The sequence below is a fragment of the Camelus bactrianus genome, chromosome 13 (genome assembly GCF_048773025.1).
Source record: "Camelus bactrianus isolate YW-2024 breed Bactrian camel chromosome 13, ASM4877302v1, whole genome shotgun sequence".
NCBI lineage: Eukaryota > Metazoa > Chordata > Mammalia > Artiodactyla > Camelidae > Camelus > Camelus bactrianus.
In genome coordinates this window covers 45,820,660-45,846,118 of record NC_133551.1, presented here as the reverse complement: position 1 = coordinate 45,846,118, position 25,459 = coordinate 45,820,660, and the positions used below count along the sequence as shown (strand labels likewise).

General features: G+C 40.0%; 1 protein-coding gene across 1 annotated transcript in view; it reads right to left on the bottom strand.

Moving 5' to 3' along the window:
- EFCAB14 (EF-hand calcium binding domain 14) overlaps positions 1-24,579 on the bottom strand; it is a 37,464-nt gene extending 12,885 nt beyond the window's left edge. The window contains exons 1-6 of the mRNA XM_010951014.3: positions 23,403-24,579; positions 21,785-21,933; positions 16,047-16,192; positions 6,766-6,864; positions 3,572-3,682; positions 1,313-1,417 (exon numbers count right to left, since the gene is read on the bottom strand). Of these exons, the coding sequence (XP_010949316.1) occupies positions 1,313-1,417; positions 3,572-3,682; positions 6,766-6,864; positions 16,047-16,192; positions 21,785-21,933; positions 23,403-23,584 (792 nt within the window). The 5' untranslated portion in view covers positions 23,585-24,579. The remainder of the gene's footprint in view (positions 1-1,312; positions 1,418-3,571; positions 3,683-6,765; positions 6,865-16,046; positions 16,193-21,784; positions 21,934-23,402) is intronic.
- Positions 24,580-25,459: the final 880 nt, after the last annotated feature.

Below are 25,459 nucleotides of genomic sequence, written 5' to 3'. Positions count from 1 at the left end.
TCTCAGAAGGAATTGCGGAATGTACAGACAAAACACGCTGCAACACAGAACATGTCACAGAGGATGTGAAGAGGCTTACCAAGCTGAAGGACAGGTTTGCTCACTTGTCTACCTTGCTCAGAACAACCAGATCTCTTTCTATCAAGTTGACTCTCTGGGTAAGATTACTGACTGTCTCATTCATCCCCTCGAGTTTAAGGTCATTCTGTCTCTGGTACCCCACCAGGGCACTGTTTACTTCCTCTAAAAAGTTGTGGAGGTATACTGGATATCCTGGAGTGGAAATAAATCAAGCTGTGGAATCCAGCTAAAGACATGTACTGGACAAACAGGCCAGCAGCACTGAACAACCATTATTATGTCAAGTTACTGAAGTAAACTCCTTTTCCTGCTTTAGACCATCGATCTCCTGACTCTGCTTTGTCCCTCTACTGTGAATTGCTCCCAGTTTACTCCCTCTGGAATTGTCTGACCTCAGTTAGACAGGAGGGGGAAAGAGGGAAGAGATGACCACCATGATTCACTCTCTGGTCCCAGAGAGCTGAGAGCTTGAGAATTGATTTTCCGATGTTTACCTCACCAGCTGGTGGGAAAGCTCGCTGGGTTATTAACTGAAATGCTCATTAACCTAATTTATCAGAACAAAACTACCTTAGGAACAATACCAATTACTGAATCGGCTCATGTAGCAAAACCATAACAAGTAGTGCATCATTCAGTACAAGATTCAATTATTTTTATTGACATCCTCTAGAACTGATTGCTACTTAAAAAGGAATGATGATTATAGATTTTAAAGGGCATTAAACTAAGGACAGGAATTCTTAGTGAAGATTTCTTTTATTCCCTTTAATGTGTTTCTGAACTCAAAATCCTTTTTCCTCCTCTTGGCTTTAGTCTTTAAAAAATCTTGATTTTCAAGGATATGCTTTCTAATGTTCTTAGTATTTACTGTGGCTCAAAATAGCCATCACTCTGAATTAATCTGCTGTCCATCCATCTTTACCTTGCCCAGATTGCTATTTTTCATAGATAGTTTCAGGATAATCTGGTCATTCTAAGCCTCTCAAGCTGTGAAAAGGAACAGATTGTACTGACCATCATGCAGGGAGAGAAGGCAGAGTGCCAAAGGAGAGACAGGGCAGTCTTGGGTCCCTGACAGAGCCATACACACTCCTCTCTGCTCAGCTCTCAGGCAGGCAAATATATGCACATGGTGTCTGCTGAGGCACCACAACACTGGGCCCACACTGCTCAGGCCACCTCCAGAGTCCACTGTGGTCACAGGGAGTTAAGCCAGAAGTAAAAGTACCTGTTTAAAATTCTCACTGTGGCTTTTATTGTCAAGTTCGGATGTAGCCGAAGGTGATGGAATGATCTCGCTGCTTCCACTGATCTCCTTCAAGGCATGCTGATTCTGTCAACAGGAATAGAGGTTAGTATAGGTAATAAGTAATAACTAGGTCTACTTAACCAATTGGGATGGTCCCAGAACATTCCAGCTTCTTGTAGGGGGCATCCACTGATTAATCAACAATTATTTTCCAGGAGCCTACAGTGTAACCAGTCCTGTGCTAGGCCCGAGGGTACCAGATAATTTTGGGGATGCCCAGTCTGAAGCCTAGACTGGACCAGCAGCACCCAGACTACATCAGAGAACTGAGATCCTTAGTCTCTGAGTGGAATGTACTCCCTAGAAACCAGCCCTCCTCTCCCTGTTACCTGTACTCCCAGAGAAACTACAGAATCACTGTCCCTTCTAGGACCAATTCAGTCTGAACATAGTGTCATCATTTCCCCAAGACTAAACAGATTTGTACATTCAAAGAAGAGCTGGTTATGGAACCACTGGCTTTGGGCATTGAGCACAACAACCATGCACGTGATTAGTTTTTCATTTTGTACAGCACGTGCCAGGATTTATGTCTCAGGGTTGCCTTTCCTCTTCCATTCCCTTCCCACTGCTCAAGTCTCTCTTTGCAGAGAATAAAGTATAACGTGCTTACATACACTTTTTCCCTCCAGTGGAAAACCTCTATATGGCTTAATCTTTCAGAGCCCCTAACTATGACCTATTCAGTATAAAGTGTGCCAGTAGGAGGATTACCATTGGCAACCATGGAAGTTTAAAAGAGACGGATTTAATGATAATAGAATATGTAATTGATGAAAATAAATTATTTTCCTTGAAATTTGAAAGCCTAGACAGGTCAGGTCAGCCCTGCTTTTATAAGAAACAAAAGGTAACAATAAGGAGAAAAGAAGGAGGAGGAAAAAAAAGAAAAAAACCCCCCATGGTTCTATAAAGTATGAATTTTTGAATTAGCAAAAAGTATTTTAGAAAATAATTACTCTGAGAAAATCCTCAAGATATTAAAACAGTGATAACAATGATGATGATATAATGATAATAAAAGAATTATTGAGTTAGATTCATCTTTATTATTATGGACCACACAGTTACTTAGTGGTAGAGCTGGAATTGGAATCCAGGGTGTCTGGATACCTAGATCAATGCCTTTTCCTCTGGGTCAGCCCCGCTAAATAAAAGTTAGGCGTACTTGTTCTGAAGAAAATGAAAAACCCTCTCTCTAGCCCTCTTACATGGTACAAACTGCCCAGTTTAAACTGGAAACTCCATAGCTTGAAAAGAGCATGTGGGGCAGATCTAGAAATTAGTGGAGAAGCTAGGGAACTTTTGTGTACTTTGAATAGTCCTGATTTCATGTACATGTAACTTATCTCCTCAGCAAGACAGTGAGAGCTGTGCCATCCTTTTTCACCCTTCATAAATCTTCCATGGAGCTGAGTACACATTAGGAGATTAATTAAGGCCTCTGAATGACTACAGACAGCTTACATTTGCACAGCATTAAGAGACGACTGAAAACAATTCCTGAGCACTGCAGGGGTTTGCTTCTGTCTCAGAAATCTGTTGCTGCATAACAAATCATCCCAAAACTCAGTGGCTGAAAGCAACAATTTATTGTTTCTCATGACTCTGTGGGCTGACTGGGCTCAGTCGGGATGGGGTGTTCTCCTGTTCCACATGCCGCAGGCTGACGTCACACACGCATACAACTGCATTCGACTGGGAGACTGGCTAAAGCTGGAACATCCAAGATGGTCTTGCATCCTCTAGAGCTCCTCGTTGCTTGGCCTCTAATCATTCCACAGAATGCCCAAATTCCTAATCCACAGAACAGTGAGAAATAATAAACTGTAGTTTTAAGCCACTAAGTTCTGGGGTGATTTGTTATGTAGCAGTAAGTAACGAAGACACTTCCCCACACCCCTTTCCTTCTTTTTCATTTTCCTTCCTACCCATTTCACTCTCAGGATGGTGTCATCACTGTATCTCTTCCAGTACGTTTGCAAAAGACAGCTTTTAATCCTATCTACTCCAGTTTCCAGACTATAGAAAAATCAATACACACTGCTTTACTGTATCTTTTTAAAAGGTGCATAGTAGGATCTGTTTAGATAAGCGAAAAGTTGACATCACATGATTACACAGAAAAGGGTAGGGAGAAGTATGCTGACTTTCTGTAGCATTTGTAGATTTCCTTACCACATCACTTTGCAGTAACTCCATGGTTTTCTTGTGTTCGTCCACAGTTTTCTGTATTGCCTCCACAGCAAGATGGACGCTGTTTAAAGTATTGCCAATGGAAGCTACACTCTGAACAGAAACATGTAGTAGGGTCAGGGCTTTATCCTTTTTAAAAAATTTTTAACAGCTTTATTAAGAAATAACTGATATACAATAAACTGCACACATTTAAAACATGTAACTTGATAAGTTTTGACATATACATACCTGTGAATCCATTACCACAATCATGATAATAAACATCCATCACCCTCAAGTTTCCTCCTGACCACTTTGTAATTCTTCCCTCTCTGTTCCCAGGCAAGCACTGATATACTTTCTGTCACTATATATCACTACATATATATCAGTTTGCATTTTCTAGAATTTCATATAAATAGAACCAGTGAGGATGTATATATATAAATTTTTTGCCATGGTTTCTTCCACTCAGCATAATTATTCTGAGATTTATTCATGTTGTAGCTACTACTCAGCAATGTTGCACGTGCAGCATGTCCATTGTATGGACATATCACAGTTTATCTCTTGACCTGTTGATGGGCATTTAGGTTGCTTTCAGCATTTGATTATTACAAATAAAGCTGCTATGAATATTCATGTATAAGCCTTTATGAGGGTACATGCTTTCATTTCTCTTCATCAAATGCTTTCTTGTCATCACAACACCTAAGAGGTAAATGGCTGATCATATGGTAGATGTATGCTTAACTTTAAAAACTACCAAACTGGGTTCTAAAATGGTTATATCACTTCATATCTCCACTAGCAGTGTATGAGAGTTCCAGTTACTCTATCTTCTCATCAATACTGCTATCCTCAGTTTTTTCAATGTTAGCCATTCTAGTGGGAGTGCAATGGTACATAATTGTGATCTTATTTTACATTAAACACTGACCTGATGAAGGATTACTTCAAATATCCTCTAACTATGAATTCAATGTAGCTTATACTGACACAATTAACAGGAAACTACATACACACACACACACACACAGAGGAAAACCAAGTCTCTCCTGAAAAAAAACTACTAGTTTATAAATCTGGGACCCACAGATAAAGTTCTCCCACAAACTGCCTCTAGCAAGCCCTGTAGGCAGATGGCTGGAGCTAACACTGTGGACTGTGTCAGGAGCAAATGATGACTTTTGAGTAAAAGTGTGTGGAAGCATTTTTGGTTTTGGGAAACCCAGCACAGTAGAGAAGAAGGGAAAATTCCATTTGGCAGCATGTATTCTCCTGCTTCACAAACCCATCAGAACTGCTGAGTAGATGAGGTATGGGTAATAGCTTACTTGCTTTCGTTAGGCCTAAGTAGCCCACGTGGATTGGGGATTTAGGAATATAATTCAGAAACTATCTTTTAAGAAAGGCCTGTCTTAAGGGAATATCCAAAAAAGTGTTACTATTTGGTGGGTTTTGGTCTTTCATAAGCTATAATGATAATTTTATAGTGTCTCATTAGTATTTTTAACCAAGGGTGTTCTTTATTATACTGATAGCCAATAATCTAAGAGATCAGGAAATATTTTCAACATTAAAAAAAAAAGTACATGAGATACACCGAAAATAGGTATCTGAGATGACTTATCACTTCAAAACTGAGCCACTTGTAATGAAAGTAGTGACATTATAAATGCACAGATTTGCAAAGAGAGGACACATTGGGTAGAAGTCTCTAAGCTGGGATGTTATCTCTGCAAGCTCTGTTGTTACAGAAGATACAAACAGTCACAGATATCTACTGTTAGAGAATCCTCACTGGCTGGATGTATGAGCCCATCAGGATGCAAGAAGATAGTAAGCTCTTGTTTAAGATTTTTTTTTTTTGAAAGAAAGCAGCTGACAGAGCCATGTGAACTCTAGAGCAAAACCCTGAAAATCCAACTGCAGAGTGCCTGGCACATACTGGAAGCTCCACAAATGTTTACTGAATTAATGAATGTAAGAATAAACCAACTTCTTTTTCAAATGCAAGCCTGCCAGAGTTGCTTCTGTATTAAAAGTTACAGATGCCTACCTTTTACTCATTTGGCCCTTGGGAACAACAGCAAAAAGAATTTTTTTTTAAAGTTGTAAGCGGATGATCATATTGGACAAACAGCAGACTGTTGAGACTGAGCACACACAGGTGGTGTGGCTATAAAATAGCAAGTTTTGTTTCTGGCTTAGGAATTTCTCACTCCTTTGTGGAAACAATTTATATGTTTATAGAGCCTGGCAGTATAATCAAATCAAACTCATCACACACTAACTTTTAAAAGTCAAAGATCCCAGATTTGATACCCAGTGTTTGGGGTTCCCAGAATCCCTTCTTCCACTTCCTGCTGCAGGGGATGATGCTGCTTGTGTTTCCATTAGGCACCCTCTTCTCCTCCCATCCCCTATAAACTCTCCCCCACCAGCTCTGAAGATTCCTCAATATTTTTCATCTAGGTGGTCACTGTCTTCTGCTCTAGGTTTGAATCCTAGGGATCAAGTAAACAGAAATTTCAAATTATTGTTTGCCTAGGCTCTACAGTCTAAGGTAAATACCTACAAGTGAACAGCTTAGAGGATGTATTACCTTTATAAAGTAATATATATTGTTTTCCAAAATGTTTTTCACCAATTTATACTCTCAGCAGGAGTGTGTGACAGTTTCCTTTGCTCCACATCCTTGCCAACACTTACCATAGCCTGAATTTCTAATTTTTGCATTTCCCCAAATTATCTTTTGTTAAAAGAACAAACCAAACAAGTAAAAACAAACAAACAAAAATCCTCTTTCTCAACCATGGAAAATAATAGCAATCTGAGCAACTGTCATGTACAGTTGGTTTGCTCTCATAAAGACACAGTCGATGATGAACTGAGAAGGCAAGTAATGAAGAGCAAACCCACATATGTTAACATAAGGGTCCTACCAGAGCAATTCTCAGACTTGGAGAGACAAATAAAAAGGTGTGAACCTATGTAAACCACAGCTAAAGTCACCTGCTGCAAATTAAAGGCAAAACTAACCAGACCAAAAGAGAGTTCTGAACTCTTTAGAACAGTAATATGCTCTATGACTATCGTCCTGGAGCAGCTGATTTCAAATGCCAGGCTTTCAGAGAAAATTTGTGAGAAGCTAGAATTACAGTAAGTTAATCGCAGTGCACAGCACGTACCTTCTGAAGTCCCTCTACAGTGGCAGGCAGGCTAATTAGGTCTGCAGCTGACTTGACATTGGCTTTGAGGTGGTTTACTGCAGAAGTCAGCAGAGAAATCTGAAAGGCAAAGAGTAACAAACAATGAAAACGGCATTTGTAGTGATGCTTCCTTCACACACTCTACAGGTGGTGATGACGCTGAGGCACATTTGGATGTCGTGTGATCCTGTGACCCAGGCATTCCACCCTGTCAGTTCCCAGGCCCAGAAGAACGCCACAGAGTCCCCTGGATAGACCTGAGATCTGGAAGGTGGCACTAACACCCCTCCTTTCCCTGCCCAATTTAAACAGCAGTGCCAAAGAGGGAAAGGCAGGTATTATTCTTTACCCCACTCCTGGCAGCAACAAGATCCCCAAATCTTAAATGACCCAAAAGATGCAGTGATTACAATACAATCCTTCAACAACTGAACAGGAAGAGAGCTAATGATCAAGGAACTCTGAAAGATTTCATTTTGGTAAAAAATACCACCTCAGTTATTTACTGAACTTCTGTTCCTACCCAAGTGGGAACATATATTACAAAGTAAAAGCCCATCATCACAAAATACAGTCGACAGGAACTGAACCCTGACAACCTGAATGGCACTTTCAACTACTTGGGGATTTAGTTTTGGTTTAACAATGTGATTAATATTTCAAACTCAATAGCTCAACCAAAGCACTACTTTGTACCCTGAAGGGGCTCAATAAATACCTACTGACTTGCTGGCTGACTGATATACTGAACGTATTAAAATAGGAATTGAATCAAAATAAAATGTATCTTCCCTTCTGCTCTTTAGGGGTAGAATTCTAAATAGCTGGACTTCTCTCTTGAATGGGGACTGGGGGAACCTGTATAATACTCAATTTCAGGCTGCAGAGATCATATTCTAACAACCTACAATGTGGCTGCAAACTTAGTTCCACACTCCTTTCCCACCCCAAGGATGGGATGAGGATGAGGACACAGATCTACCAATAGCAGTTATATTCAGAGTGGCCTCATAGGGTAACCACGAAAGTTTCTGGGCACTTGTTACACACCTAACCCTGGGGAAGGCATCAGACGGATATAAGATGAAGTAAAGCCGATACCCTATTCTTTTCTTCAACAAGTGTTTGGCACCTTCTCTGTGGCCTGCACTGTGGAGAAACTGGCAAACAGGACTGTGAGATTTTGCTTTCATGGAGCTTCCATGATAGCAGGAAGTGGAGAGAAAAACAAAGAAGAAAAGTATTAGATAGTAATGGGTACTATGCATAGAATTTAAACAGCTCCTGGAGTGAGTGGCACGTGCTCTGAACAAGGGAGTGCAGTGAGGAGCCCGGGAACTCTTCGACCTCTCCTTCTATGGGGGCTGTGTTCAGGGGAGTCAGACCATTTTCTTTTATACAGTCAGCCATTCATTCATTCCTACAACAAATATTTTACTGAGCCCAAGTTTACATCAGTGGTGAACAGTACAGATGTTAGTGATCTTTTGGTACTTACATTTTAGTGCAAAGAGACAGACAATTTTATGTGAGAAAAAAAATAGGAGGCACTAGAAGAAAATTAAAATAAGGCAATTTGATGAGTGACTGGGTAGTTACTTTAGACTGGACTGTCAGAGAAGGCCTTGAAAAGGAGATGAAATTTAAACTGAGATCTAAATAATAAGGAATCAACCAGACAGAGATCAAAAGAAGTACACTTCAGGGCAGAGGGAACTGCTAGGGCAAAGGTCCCAGTGTGGGGAAGAGCTTGGCATATTTGAAGAATAGACAGAAGGTCTGGGGACAGGAGCATAATATGAGAGTTAAAAAAGGAAAAGGGGAGGGAGAGGGGAAGTGGAGGAGGAGGAGGGAGAGACAGAGGAAGGAAGGAGGGAGGTAGGTGGAGGGGTAAAAGCAGATAGTTAACATTAAAGAAACTAGTACTAAATGTGACACTGAATAAAATTCTGAGAAAGAGTTATTGGTGCAGGTTGAAATAGACAGGCTTCATTGAAGTAGGACTCAAATTAGACTCTGGTAGAGAAGTAAGAGTTTTATATATAGAAATAAATCAGGTACTCTTTCTAGGTTAGAAGGGTAAGCGGGGCATCGGGGAATAGGCAGGGAACAACAGCAAGAATAGGCCCAGGAATACTTTTCCTTCATAGTATTTTTCAAAGTGACAATGATTTATTTACGTGTTTGATTTCTGATTAAGGTTTCTCTCTTCCACTAACTGTCTGCTCCATGTCATCAAAGATAATGTCTGGTTTATTTTCCATAAGCCTGGCGCAAAGACAGGCATTCGGTAAGTATTTACCAAAGGAATGAATGAATGAACTAAGAATGAATGAGCTAAGAATGAACACTGTATCTGGGAGGGACACTGAGAAGGCTAGCCCAAGCGGAGAGGATGGTAGGGGCTGGGATGTAGGCAATAAGGCTATATAAGTAGTGAACTCATTTTCCTCACTGGTAGAATGGTATAACCACCACCATCTTGTAGGGCTGTGTGATGGTTTAAAAATATGTCCACAAATTCTTCGACAGTCCTTCTTTCAAGAAATTTTGAAAATTAATTGTTTCCCTTAGTGTGGCCTGTGCTTAGTGACTCACTTTTAGTCCACAGAATAAAGTGCAAGTGACAATGGGCAACTTTGGAAACCACATCATAAAAAAGCACCATGTCTTCCTTTCTGTTCTCTCTTGGACCACTCACTCTGGGCATGCCAGCTGCCATGTTGTGAAAACACTCAAGCAGCCCCATGGAGAAACCTATGTTGGGGCAAACTGAGACCTCCGGTCAATAGCCATGTGAGTAAGGATCCTCCAGTCCCACTCAAGCCTTCAGATGATGCAGCCTTGGCCTATATCTTAGTTGCAACCTTAGAGAGATCCTAGCCAGAACAACTCATCTAAGCTACTTCTAAATTTCTGACCCAGAGAAACTGTGAGATAATAAGTGTTTGCTGTTTTAAGTCATTAAAATTAAGTTTTGGGACAAGTGTAACACAGCAACAGATAACTAATACAGACTATGAGGATTAAATGATATACATACCTAGAGCTCTAAGCACAGTACCTGATACAAACAAAATACCAAATAAGTGTTAGCTCTTTAATAATGAAATTTAATAAGCACGTAAACATGCAATTCTCCATAAATGCTCAAAAATATTCAGACTAATCAACATTTCAACTCTATCCACTTAAAAATCAAATGACTGAGAAACCTCAGCCCCAGAGATACTCCCAACAAACTGTAAACCTCTCAAGAGTAGCAATTACATCAAGAAGGTTTTAACCCATGCCTTAAAAAAAAAATAATATTGAGGTTAGAAGAGCACACAAGAAAGCAGGCATTCTCATGCATTGTTAATGGAAATGTAAATTGGAGAAGACTTGTTAGATGGTTATCTAAGAGAATCTGTCAAAATTTGAAATGTTTATACTCTTTAATTTGGCAATTTCATGTCTAGAAATCTATCCTAAAGATTACTTGCTCAATTAAAAAGATTAAAACACCTAATAAATCTAACTAAGGAGGTAAAAGATCTGTACTCAGAAAACTGTAAGACATTGATGAAAGAAATTGAAGACAGCACAGATGGAAATTGGAAGAATTAATATTGTTGAAACAACCATACTACCCAAGGCAATCTACAGATTCAATGCAATCCATATTAAAATACCAATGGCATTTTTCACAGAACGAGACCAAATAATTCTAAAATTTGTAGGGAAACACAAAATAGCCAAATAGCCAAAACAATCTTGAGAAAGAACAAAACTATAGGTATTAAGGTCCCTGATTTCAAACCACACTACAAAGCTACAGTAATCAAAACAGCACGGGACTGGTACAAAAACAGACACATATATCAATGGAACAGAATAGAGAGCCCAGAAATGAACCCACACTTATTTGGGCAATTAAGCTATGACAAAGGAGGCAAGAATATACAATGGGGAAAAGACAGTCTGTTCAATAAATGGTGCTGGGAAAACTGGACAACTACATGCAAAAGAATCAAACTGGACTACTCTCTTACACTGTGCACAAAAATAAATTCAAAATGGATTAAAGACTTAAATGTAAGACCATAAAAAAACCATAAAAATTCTACAAGAAAACACAGGTGGTAAGCTCTTTGACACTGGTCTTAGTAATATTTTTTTGGACATGTCTCCTTTAGGCAAGAGAAACAAAAGCAAAAATAAACAAATGGGACTTCATCAAACTGAAATGCTTTTACACAGTGAAGGAAACTATCAACAAAATGAAAAGGGATCCTATTGAATAGAAGAAGATATTTGCAAATGATATATCTGATAAGGGGTTAGTATCCAAAATATGCAAAGAGCTCATACAACTCAAAATCTCAAAAATAAACAACTCAATTAAAAAATGGGCAGAGGATCTGAACAGACTTTTTTTTTTTTACAACAAAGACGGGTACTTTGAAAAGATGTTCAACATCACTAATCATCAGGGAAATACAAATTAAAAGTGCAATGAGCTATCGCCTCACACCTGTCAGAATGGCTATCATCGAAGACAGCAAATAAGTGCTGGTGAGGATGTGGAGAAAAGGGAAACCTTGTGCACTGTTGCTGGAAATGTAAACTGGTGCAGCTGCTATGGAAAGCAGTATGGAGACTCCTCAAAAAAATAAAAAATAGAACTACCATACAATTCAGTAATTCCATTCCTGGGTATTTATCTTAAGAAAATGAAAACACTAATTAAAAAGATATACTCACCCCTACATTCATTGTAGCATTATTTACAATAGAAAAGATATGGAAACAATCTTAGTGCTCATCAATAGATGAATGGATAAAGAAGATGTGGTGCATATATATATGTACACATATACATGATGGGATATTTTTCAGCCATAAGAAAGAATGGATCCAGAGGGTATTATGCTAAGTCAGACAGAGAAAGAGAAATACTGTATGATGTCATTTACGTGTAGAATCTAAAAAACAAATGAATAAACGTAACAAAATAGAAACAGAGTTACAGATAGAGGACAGACAGGTGGTTGCCAAAGGGGAGGCAGATGAAGGAAGGAAAGAACTAAGTGAGGGAGATTAAAAGGTACAAACTTCTAGTTGCAAAATAAATGAGTTAGGGACATGAAATGTACAATGTGGGGAATACAGTCAATAACTAACGTTATGTCTTTGTATGGTTACATAAGTAAGGAGACTTACTGGGGTGATCATTTTGAAATGTATAGAAATATCAAACTGCTATGTTGTGTAACAGGAAATAAGTGCTATAGGTCAATTATACATCAAAAACAAACAAACAAACTTATGAGATTAGATTTATGGTTACCAAAGGTTGAGGTGGGAAGCAGAGGGGGAACTGGAGGAAAATAAGTCAAAAGGTACAAACTTCTCATTATAAGATAAATAAGTACTAGGGATGTAATGCACAATATGATAAAAATAACACTGCTATATGTTATATATGAAAGTTGTTAAGAGGGAATAAATCCTAAGTGTTCTCATCACAAGAAAAAAAAATTTTTTCTATTTCTTTAATTTTATATCTATATGAAATGATGGATACTCACTAAATGTATTGTGATAATCATTTCATGATGTATGTAAGTCAAAATTATTATGCTGTACACTTTAAATTTATACAGTGCTGTATATTATCTCAATAAAACTGGAAGAAAAAAATTAAAAAAGATGATTTGCTCATGTGCATAAAGATGTGCATACAAGACTACTCACTGCTTTCTTGTAATAGCAAGATGCTAGAGACAATGTAAATGTCTATCACTAAGGATATAGATCTACTGAATGAACAAAGTTGTAGACCAATATATACCTAGTGACTCCATTTAATTACACTCACATGCAGGTGCACACGCACACACACACACACACACAAACCTATAAACTAATTCATATTAAAAGCTATTATGATTTTGTAAGTGAATATAAAGGGGATGGAAGAATGCAGCCCAGACTACTGACAGCGAACAACTAAGGGGACAGAGAATGTGTGTGTGTATGTGTATGTTTGTGTGTGATGGAGCACGTACAGAGATGGGGGTGAAGGGGTATCTTCATGAAAGTTCTATATTTAACTATTTAAATCTCATATAAGAATACATTCACATACTACTCATGAAATTTTAAAGACAAAAATGGGAGGGGGTGGAGAGCATAGCTCAGTGGTAGAGTGCGCGCTTAGCATGCATGAGGTACTGGGTTGAATCCCAAGTACCTCCATTAAAAAATAAATAAAATAAATAAATAAACCTAATCCCCACACCCCCCAAAAATAGATGGGAAAGAAATATACATAAAGGAAAAAGAAATCACAAAACTTTGGAAGGGGTGTGACAGACTTCCTTGGCTGCCTTTCTTCTCTGGGCCTTCCAAGACAATCTTAACATGCTCAATCATAAAGTACTCAGAAGGGATCTTCCAGGTGTGTTTTACTCAGTGCCCCAAAGCACGTACACAACTGACTCTACACCAACTTGATAAGCAAGTATATGATTTTCCACCTGAGGGAACACTGACAACTGGTCAGATCTTAAAGGAATAAAAAGCTGTGTTCTGGGTGGAACGATCTGGTAGAAACTATTCTCCCAGGTACTGCATTATCCTGAGACTCTGGCAGAACTTGATGCTAGTCAGGAATAGTATCTTAAAAATGGTAATGGCCTCACAAATGGCCAGTGTGGCTGGCTGGCAGCTACCGTTTCACCTAAAACCAGAGAAGCAGCTGAAAGCCAATGCAATGTAAGGTGAGGTGATGTTCCATTTCTCCCCGTGCCCTGAACACTCTAGGCCAAGGGTATCAGCTCCCTCACCGAAAGAGTATGCTCTGGAGAGCTGACCATTAACTCTCCAATTACCAAACAACACCTAGGACTTCTTACTCACTTATAAGAGCTAGACCACACACTGGTAATCAGGACTCAGCTACAGTCCCATGAACTACAGACCTTTCAACATTCCTCTCGAGTGGAATAATGCCAAAATCTATGGAAAACTACAGCAAAGCTACATGTGTAACCAAAATAGAGAGACAAGGGGCATTCTCCCATTATTGCTATCTGGGACTGCTCTGGTCTCTGTTAGACACATTCTGGAACATCACATTGGATTCACACATTATAGAACTTATCTCTAAAAGTCACACATTGCAACTCAAACAGTCTAAAAAGTTAAATTACATACAAACCATTAAGGAAAAAAACCCCAAAAAAACCCACACTCCAGCCAAAAGATGAGTCATGACTTCCATGCATATTACCTGACTTTTCATTAGCGAAATTAAAAATAGCTACTGTAGACCATTTGCTTATTAGACCATTTTATACTATAAAGTCTGATATGTTGCTTTGGGTTTAAAATTAAGAGTTCTTTAAATAGTAAGTAAAAAAGTTATTAAAACAATCAACAGTGATGAATGACTATGAGCCCTGGTAGGGACTTGCCTTCACATCCTTTCAGCTTTATCTACTAAGCACCTATTGCATCCTTTAGAAGACACAAAGACAGAAGGTAGAATGGAAAACGGGAAAAAAAAACAGGCTCCTACAACCTGAATATTTTATTAGCACTAACACACAGCTGTGTGACCTTTGGCAAACTACTTTACCTCTCTGAGCCTCAGTTTTCTTATCTGTAAAATGGAGACAGCACCTCATACTGCATAGAGCTATAAAAAAAGGAGATCTCATCCTCAGTATATCTGACAGAGGCCTGCATAAGGAAAGCACTGAATGAGTGGCCATTATCTTAAGTGCCGTCATCACCATCATCATGCTCAAAGCTCAGAATACAATATATAACCTTCCATAATTGATGCCTCAATGGTAAACTCCATGACTGGTTACTAGAAAGAATCCACAGTTTGCCCCAGAGAGATGCTAACTATCTCTCAGTACTTCATGAGTGGTTTACTTTCACTTGATGGACTCTGGCCAAACGGCTCAACAGCTTTGTGAAAACAAGCAAGGCCACAATTTACTTTATTCTTCTTGTAAAAAAGGAGTACCTGCTTTCCTCTTATAACTGAGGGTCTAAGGATAAATGATAACTAGTAAATACTAGGTGTTGCAACCCATCGATTATTTCATGAATAATTTTTAAAAATGAAAGAGAAATGAATAAAAAAAATCATAAAGCAGCATAATATTAAGGGCAAGTGATTGTTCTCAGAATCTTTTATTTCAGTTACATACACGTATGTATGTGTTTACCAGGTAATGATGTAAAACATTTTTTACTGTAGGTTCCAGACAAAAATCTGAAAGCCACTGCTCCAGGCCATTGACCTCTGTAAGTACTGAACTGCCCCTACTCCCAAAACTACAGCTGAAAGGAGAGGGTAGCTTCAAAAACACTGGCAAGCACTTTATCCTAGCACATTGCTAGCTCCCTGCCACTAGCTGACTCTGAATCTGTGACTCCACTTTGAAGAACAGAATATCCTCTTAGCCACAACAGGGGTGACATCTATTTTTAGGCACTGTGTGGGTGTACCATTCACTTGGTACTTGAATTTTCTTTTCAATGCACATGTCTTTCTTAACTAAACCACTGAAACTGAGGACATGGGGCTATAGTTATCAAGTGGCAACTGTAGCACCTTATACATACGAGATACTCCATCAACACTGTTAGAATATTCTCTTTTCCTCTGGCAAAGTCTCTCTTTTGGAATCAATGTGAGATATGGCCAATTTAGGGACTGGAAGGTTTTGGCTCTAGGCCTGCTTTTCTGGTCAAGGTATTTAACTACCTCTGCCACTTCTTCCTATGCCATTCTAGAATAATCTTCATTAGCTGCTGATAGTTTCCAGCTTTGTTTTAGTATAGCAGGTAGCACTACACCCCAAGGCTGCGTCTCTAAGTTTGTAAACTCTATTAAACAAAATAAGCTCTCATTAACTAATAAATAAGCTATCCAATTCTCTCAGGGGTTAGATGATACTGCTTTTAAATTTAATACCTACACTGCTCCTTAGAAAAAGCTGACTCAAAAATGTCTAACTTCCTCTAAACTGCTCTACTTAGTAAAACTCTGTTCTTTTGCAGAACAGGTTAACATTTTAATATTTGGTAAATGCCTAACTATTACCTGACTTTAATGTGTTGGGTCATAGTATGCAAAACACTGTATCAAAAAGTAAAACAATTTGAAGAGAGTTCATTATATTTACAGATGTATACTAAACCAAATGAAACATTTATAGCTTACACAGAAATAAAAATCACACTTTTGCTACCTGCTTATTCATTTCCGTGATGTTTATCCAGACTTTGTTCAAGCCCAGCTCTCCAGATTCAATCTTCTCAAGTTGTTTTTGTTTGCTGAGTAGTTCTTCATTAAGTTTGGGAATTTCTTGGAATGAACTTTTCTGATTAGATTCCACTAAAAGCAAAAATAAGAACAATCATCAATAGCCATTAAGTTCTCTCCTGGCTCCAAGATGCAAAAATTAGCATACAGCAGGAAAGAAGATAGATTAATAATAGATAATTCTGGGAGGATATTGACAGAATTCATACCTATCAACTTTATTGTTCTTTTATTTATGTAAATGTTGATCTTTAACACTAAAGCTCCATTTTAACTGGGGTTATTTTATTACTGGCAATATAGCTTTTAAAAGTCAGGTGGCTGAAAATGATAACACACAACATCAGCAGGAAGAGTTGGATTTGAATTTCAACTCTGTAACTTACTGTGATCTTGAGCAAATTACTCAAATTCTTTGAGCTCAGTTTCCTCATTGGTAATACAGAGATAATTCTCACCTTCCTGTGAAGTATATTTTCTTTTTCTTTAATGGGGGGAGATTATTAAGTTTATTTATTTATTAATTTTAATTTTTATTTTAAATGGAGGTACTGGGGATTGAATGAAGGACCTCGTGCATGCTAAGCATGCACTCTACCACTGAGATATACCCTCCCCACAAAGTATATTTTTAGTGAAAAATGGCTGCAAAGCACTACACACAGCTGGCCAGGCATACAATAAATGATAAATAAGTGGTTAAGTACTGACCAGCTCAATTCAGGAGATTTGGGATTGTTCAATGAAGATTTATAAAGCTTACTCCATTAATGCTCAAGGTGACATCGTAAATTATATCTCTAAATGTTGAAATCTTTTTTTTCCTATCTTAAATTGGTCAAATGCAAGACAGGTTCTTACCACCTTTCAAGAACTTCTATGAGAATTAAGATTTTAAATCTTTTTCATAAATAGCAAATAGTGTTTTCTTAAATCTTAAATCAACCCAAAAGCTCAAAGTGAAATAATAAGATAAAGGAAAATGTTACACGTAATATGGGGTATTATTTGGCCTTTCTTTTGGGAAACATCTCCTGGATGGTTTAGAGATTTGCCAGTCTGAAGGCAGAGGCCTGAAAGAGTGCTTTCTTTTCTTTCTTCACAGAATATTTTTTCCTTTTCATGGAAAATAAAATATTGATAATGGCTGGTCCTACAGAATAAAACCTGCATCTTCCTTTTAAAGCCACAAACTGCCTGATAGCTAGTACATGCTTCTTTAAAACCAAAAACTTGCATAAAGGACAGATATAAAACAATTACTAAAATATAAGCTCCAAGACTTTTTCTGTTCGTTTCTGTATGGTCAGCATTAGAATACACCTGGCACATTTCAGGCACTCAGTATTACTGACTGAATACATCTGGCCTTTGCTTACCTCCCAACAGTATTTCTCATCACTTTAGCTACCACTTCAAACTACTTCCTAGTTAAGCTGATTTTCCTGACACACCAACCTCTTTAAGCCTCAGTGACTTTGCACACACTATTTTTTCCTGCCTAGGTGCCCTTGGCTTGCCCCTTCTTCATTTCTGTTGCCTTATCCTAGTTAATTCCTTTCAAGATTCAGCACAAACAGCTGGCCCCAAACTTGGACCACCATTACCTCTTTACCACTCCAAATCCTGCCAAGCATATAACACATCTGTGTTGCAATTATCTACTTGTTTGTCTCCTCCGCAGACTGACAGACAGCTGCCTGAGGACAAGGACCAAGTCTTATTTGGTCATGTATTCCCAGGGCCCAGCAGTCCCAGGTACACCGAAGCACTCAACTGCTTGTCCAGTGAAATCATTGTAGGGTATGGAGTGGAGTTAATGTTATCCTATTAAGGTAAACAAAGAAAACTCAACAATAAACAAATTCAACAACAAAAAGATCCTCATAAAAACTGGGGGGGGGGGGTATCCTCACTGTAAGCAAACTCACTATCTGAAAATTCAGAATTATTAAAAGAAATTAGATATATTATTCACATTTCCAAAATATGTGCCAAGGATTTTTTTTTAATAAATAGTAGACTTTGCTAAGTGCTTTTAATGTAACATTTGATTTATACACAGTTTGCAAGAATTCATCTATCTCTGGTAGTAAGAATATTTTACTAGCCAGTCTAAATTAATGTAGTACTTAGCATTTCACTGAATTTTGTACACATACTCAGTTAGGTTATAAAGAAAAACTTATTCTATGCATGCCTGCCATTCTCAGATGGTCAAACATCCTAAGGTGGGGTGGGAGGAGGGAGAGTCTCTCTTTCCTGCAATCTATAAGAAGTAACTAGAAGAGGAAGTAAGACAAACATATAGATAAGTTGGATTAAAATTATTAACTAATAAACATACAAATCTGACAAGCCCTGAAAAAAGTCTGGATCCTGAGGACTGTATGAGCCAAGAAGACATTATATTCATTACCTGATCTGTGATTTTTTAGAGGAGAAAAGCAAAGGGACTCTGATTAAATAAATGGAAGGCAGTGTAGTAAACAAACAACTTATGATTACTAATTCATGTTCTTTCAACTCATGGAAAGCAGCTCATTTAAAATTTAGTGTAGTAATACTCAAAAGAACTTACTTAGCTCTTTTCCTAATCTTCAAGATCAGGAAATAGAGATTTCTGCACATACTTTTCAGATAAAATATATAATGCTCACAGTCATATTTTATATGTATTTATAGTTTGCAATAAACTTTCATGTACTTACTTACCTTGTATTGAGCCCCTGTGTGCCCAGCCCTGTACTTTGCACTAGTACAAACAAAAGACCCTGAAGCTCTCAGTATGGTGGGGAGTGAGGCGTTGCCCCAGAATTACTATACCCTGTGATAGACATTGTGGTAGTAGCACAAATATATACATGTTTTTGTTTTTTGTTTTTAATAGAGGCACTGGGGATTGAAGCTAGGACCTCAAGCATGCTAAGCGTGTGGTCTACCACTGAGACGTTACCCACCCCTACATACATGTTTTATGGATGGGAAAAGAAAGCTCAGAAAGAATAAGTGACCTGTCTTTGTTTTATAGCTAGTAATGAGCAAGTCAGGATTCAACAGTCAAATCTTCTGTTTCTACAACCAGTATACTTCCTAGTACAAGTCAGCTGTCACAGATGCTTATATCCTCTGCCCTCATTAGCACAAGACCATTTTTAAGTTCTGTACTAAATGACTTAACTGCTGCTCTGCCTCGGTGACCAGAAAAGGAGGTGTCTGACTTATCAATACTGTCCTTTCCTAACAAATCCTTTTCCCTCACTCTAGCCTTGAGTGATAGAGAGGGATAGATGGGAATAGAATCTTCCTTAGAATGACTGTGGAGGTCTTTTGAAGTACCTGGTTCTGGAAAAAGAATACTGAGTGAAGAGTTTCAAGACCAGCCAGTACTTTTAGTTTAAGAATCAAGTTCCTCCTTGGCCACCAGGAGAAAATACTAAGTCTATCTGCCTTGCTTTCTGTTTCAGATATTTCAGCAATCCTGCCTCCTTTCCTCACAAGTGTCTTGGAAAATTTATTGAGATAAAGAACAAGGGGCTCTGAACTTTTCAAAAGGGTATTTCAGCCAGGCCAGCAGGTAGTCTTATTTCCACTCTCCTCTTGAAAAAACAAGAAATAAAAATAAACTTATTGAAATATATTTAAAGTAGAAACATAATTCAAAGAAAGTTTATTTAAGTTTAACAAGATTAACCTCATTTAGCCAAGAGAACGGTTTTCACAAAAAAAACTCTTGCTAAGTGGCCATAATGGTTCAGTCTACTGACTGACATACGCTCCAGGCCCCAACCTCTAAGCCTCCTCAGCATGTTGTGCTTTAGACATTACAGATTACAGGTGCTGACGTTTCTACTGTAGCAAACCAAAGCCCACAGAGCAGCTGGGCTGACAACTCTGAAGCTGCCTCGTCCAGCTGGCTGACAAATGAAGTCAGAGTCCCTGAGGGGAAGGCTGCTCAGTGGTAGAAAGCAGGTCTCACGGTCCAGGGTACAACTCCTGGCATCTCCTGAATATACTATTTCCAGGGATTGTTATTAACAAGTGTTCAATAAATATTTGTTGACTGACTGACTGCCAGGTCTATTACATGTATATACTTCAAATATGTATTTCTAAACAAAGAAATTTCCTAAAAATGAAAAGCTCAGCTAAGGTATAAATTACACTGGTGTCCTGAAAACACAGGCACAGAGCAGTCAGAGAAATGGATCCCTGGAAGGCAGATCTGAGCAGCGTTTTGAAATGTATAAATAAATAATTGCTATATGTGACCCAAACAAACAAGCTGTAGCACAAACACAGGAGGCCCAATTAGTTACAGAGAGAAGATGACACAGAAGGTGTTGTCAGTGGTTATTTATAGTTCAACAGTGCTTCTCAAAACCTCATTCCCAAGTTAGGATTACTACTTACTAAGAAAACACTGGCCTTAAAAACACCTTGCAATACGGTTAAGGACAACTCATTAAGGAAGAAAAATAAATAGAGTACAAATCTCATTTATTCTTAACACTGTACTCTGATCCCACCAGCTGATAAAACATACAGGTCAGGGTGATCCTGGCAGAGAACTGTGGCCTACCCACTACCATTCCCTGAATCAGAAGATCAGAAGAAAACCAAAGTTAGTATCTCAATATTTTTTTTTTTTTAAGCAACAACACTCAGAACATCATTAACATATTAATGAAGGCTTAGCTGTCCCTAGGTCGGGTTTGGAACTTAAATAACTGCAAGCAACAAGAGAAGCTGGGGTGCAGGAAAGCTCGATGTTGTGATCTCCTAAGGCTTAAGATAGGAAGTAAGGAAACAACTCGAATTCTACTTCTGGGGCCGGATTTCTTTATGACCTTGAGAAAGCCTGGCGGTCAGCTTCCTGGTATGTTCATGCTGCTGCAGTTAGGGTATTTGTCATTAACTTGCAACTAGTTCCTTACCTTAGAAAATTAACCCTTGAAACCTAGAACTAAGGATCCCAGTGCTGCTAAAGAAAGATCTTTAGGTTAAAACTGGTTGAAGCTACTATGCAAACACACCTTTCAGAAAAGTACTTTGGATGTGTAAAATACAACTTGACAATTTAGAATACACAAAACTCTCAACTTAAAAAAAAGTCTCGAACTCAAAAACTCACTCGTGAGACAAATATTTATTTGTGACTTGGCACACAGTAAGCACTCCGTACAGGCTGGCTATTGTTATCAGTCCTATGTTTCTATAGGTTTTTCTTAAGGAGGAAACTGTCTAAAGACACTCCCACATTCTTTCTTAAATGATTCTGTGAGGAGGAAGGAAACAGCCCAGTGCTGCTATTGCCAGTCTATGGTTAAGAAATATACAGTGGCAACAGGTGGAGGTTAACCGAGGTTCTAGACTCCCAGACCTTAGCCCTTCCCTTCTGCACTCTAAGCACTGACTACAATGCCATTATTTCAGATGCTCTCTGTTCTCATGGTGCGTAAGCACTGTTTTTTCTTTGTGTCTTTAAAAACCAGTAACTGTTACTGCATTCAAGCTGACAGGTAAGAAAGAGTATAAAAATGCTGAAAGGAATATATAACTGCTTCATCAGAGTGGGCAAAACTCTTAATTCAGTGTGGTTCACTTTGCCCTAGAACTTGGAAAAGAGTCCAAAATTATACTCCGAAAAGGATGACCACTTACTTGTTCTAAATTTTTCCTTGAGGGCATCCAGATCCTCCTTCAGAGCAACTTGCATCCACACCAAACCAACGCAGGCCACGACACAGGCGGCAAGGATGACAAAAGCACAGAGGGGATAACAGATCTTGCAGCATCGTAAATAGTCTCCCCTGATCATAAGAACAAATTCAATCAGAGTACAAAGGTGATTATGAATACAGCTTTGTTTGAAACAGCATTCATTGCGTGTCACCACACAATTATCTTCCCTAAGTTAATTTACCAAGGAACTTAAATCTGAACAGCAGGTTGAAAATGACTAAATAATATGACCTATGAAGAGTTCATCTACTGGGGACAAAGGTTACAAACTTCAAGTGAAACAGAGGGAGTTCCTGTGAGCTAGAGGAAGCACCTGTGGTCACTGTAGCTCAGGGCCATCATCATCAATCCCAGTCTTTGGAAACAAGCTCAGGTTAGCAAAGTGTAAAGACCGAGCTTCTCTGCTATTCCATCACTGTACTGTAATTCATTTATCTATTTCTCTTTCTTAAAGGACCCTGTTTTAGTTTACTGAAACTTTATAAACTTTTGAGCAAGTTTTACTACAAATGGAATGAAAAAATTAGAATGGTAGGTTTAAGTGGACACCTGGTGCACCCTAGTTTATTGGCTCAGAAGTAAGGAAACATAGAAAAGGGTTAGATTTCACACCAAACTTCAACCAGCACTCAAGGTCTAAACTAACCCAACAGGGTAACTATTCCAGTTAACTCTTCCACTTCATTAGATCTTCACAACCCAGACCTAGGATTTCCCTGAACTACCTCATCTGGCAAAGCTCACTAGAAACAAAACTCTTCCTTTAACAAAATAAAAGGATATTCTTAACAAGCAAACAAACCAACCTCAGACAAAAGATTCAATATCTTTTAGAATCCCAACCTTCTGCTTAGCTCTTGCTTCCACATCCTTGGCAGAATACTCTTTTCTTTCAGTGTGCTCCCTGAGACAGTCTAAGGGCACTTTCAAAGTTGCCTCCAGCCCTTTCCCACCCTAATCGCTGATTTCCAATGCCCTCGTGCTCACTACTGGATTTGTCTAGTGGCTGCACCATCTAAAAATGGTTTGGGAAAAGTTGCCTCTTCTTTTTGTCCCCCATCCTCCACTACTCTCAAGGCTCATTCTTTCTACAGTGTGTCCCTCACCATATTCCTCCATCACCAAGATTCAGAGTCATGAAGAGTACAAAAAATAATTTGCAGTCTTAAGGTTCCTGTCTCTCCTACCCTTAAAAAAAGGCCTAGTCCCGAAGTTTCTCTGTTCCTATGTCCCTATTCTTAGCTTCTTTGCTACTCCCACCTTGGTCTCTCTGGTCTCTTGGCACATTCCTTCAGTCCACACTTTCATCCTAGACTAAGGGCTCTTCTTTGTACACTTAGAGACAGATCTCCAACTTATCTTTCGTTCAGAACCTGAGCTCAATCCTATCTCTCACATATTTTCTCCTTCTGTGCCTTTCAAGGTCCATAAGCTTTTTTTCCTCCTGAGAACTTCCTTATCCTTCCCCTTCATCTCCCCTTGGTAGTGCAAGGAGGTGCCTTTTCTCCATCTCACCCCTCAGTACTGCATTACTCACTTGACAAAGCGAGAGCGACTTCCAGTTACACCGAATTCCTCTTCCTCCTCGGAGCTGGACTCAGAGTCTGAGTCCGGAGGCTCAGTGCGAAGCAGGCGGTGGCCTGAGCCTTTCTTGGGCTTCTTTCTCCGGCTGTCCCCAGCCAAGCCGATCAATGCATTGAGCTCTTTGCGCTTTTTCATCTTCTTGTGTGGGGTGAGTGGAGCACCCACTCCTGAGCTGCCAGGTTCGTACCCAACACCCAGTTCTCTCGCTGCCTTGGAGCTGCCTTCCAGGGTGGGGAATACTGGGCCGGAGCCCCTCTGGTCACTCCCACCCAGGGGTGGGACTGACCAGATTCGCTGGGGTTTGGAGACTGGAGCCCAGAGGAAACTGGAACTCAGATGGGTAGGGGAAGTCACATAAAGTTGGCCAGGGAGCTGGTGATCCAAATGGATAATGCTCTGGGCATGAGGTGTCAGTTAGTTGAGTGTAGGGGTTGTGGGGGCAGCCTTTGTCTCCCAAAGCAAGAATGAGAGATTCTCAGCCCTGGTAAGTATAAAATATTTCTGAGGGTGCTCCAGAGGTTGGGGAAGGACACCCAGATGGGTGTTTTGGACTTCCGGGGCAGGATTTCCAATGGAGAAGGAAAAGAAACTTGTTCTTGAATGTGAGGAGATGAGGAGGTACAGAGCGAGACAGTGGGAGAGTGCCTTAGCTGGGAATTCGGCAGCAGGAGGGGTCTCCCAGACGCTACAACCCCTACACAGGAAATGCCCGGGTCGAGATGATCACCGGCCTCCGGCCTCTGGCCTGAGTTTGAAGGGAGCCAGATACCGAGGAAGACCCAGAGCCCTGCTCGGAGGGCTCGGCCTGAGAGGAGCCAGTCCCGCGCCAGGGGAGACCCCAGCCCTGCTGTCTGGGCCTGGGGGCGCGGCGAGGAGGGGCGACAGCGGCTCAGCCCACCTGAAGCGCTCCGGCCCAGAGTTTGAGGTGTTCTGCCACGGGCGACTCTCGGCAACTCACACGCGCCGCGTCCACTCCAGCCGCGACTCTGGCCCCCGCTCCAGCTGCGGCCGCGGCTGCTCCGGACTTGCTGGCGGCGGCGGCGGCGGCGGCGGCTGCCGCGGACTCCAGACCCGGGCCATCGCTCCAGCCCCAGCTCACTTCCCCTTTGGCAGCGGCTGCCGGCACCGCCTGTCAGTAAGACGCGCCCCCATTGGCCGCACTCGGGTGACGTCACACCCGGGCGCCAGGGGAGGCGGGGCGTTAAAGGACCCAGGCTTCAGCGAGGACGGGGTCCCGCCTGCCCGTTGAGGAGGCCCCGCCCTCTGGAGGGCTCCCTGGGAAGAGTCGCTCACCCAAGACGGGGCGAGTTTTGTTGCCGAAGTAGGGATGGGCCAGGCAAAGTTCCCAGCTACTTGTCCTGCTTGGGAAGTTCATCAGCCGCCCGGGCCCCCAGTTGTGAAATGGACTTATCCAGCCTCTGACTCGCAACCCTCTGACTCGCAAAATGCTTATTAAAGATTTAGGCATGTTATAGATTAATGATCTATTCGTTCATTCATTCGATAAATATTTACTGAGAACTTACTACTTGTCAGGAGCAGTTCTACCGCTGAAAATGCAATGAACAAAATAATCATTGTCCCCGCCTCCCTGTGTAGGGTTGCCAGATTTAGCAAATAAAAATACAAGACACCTAGTAAAGTTTGAATTTCAGATAAAGAAGGATTTTTTTTGGGTAAGTATATCCCATGCAGCATCTGAGACATCTTCATAGTGAAAAGTTAATCCTTTTTAATCTGAATTTCAAATTTAACTGGGTGTCCAGTGTTTCATCTGCCAACCCTATTCCTGCAGCTTATACTCGAGTGGGAGGAGAGCAACAATATATTAAATGTCAGGAGGTGATAAATATTATGAGGAAAAATGAAACATGATAAGGGAACAAGGAGTGCCTCTGTGACAAGGGGACCTTTGATTAGAGACTGGGAGGCAGCGAGGGCACGAGTTGTGCAATGGCTACGAGGAAGGAGTGACTCAGAAGACCTGGTGTGGCTGGACCTGACGAGCAA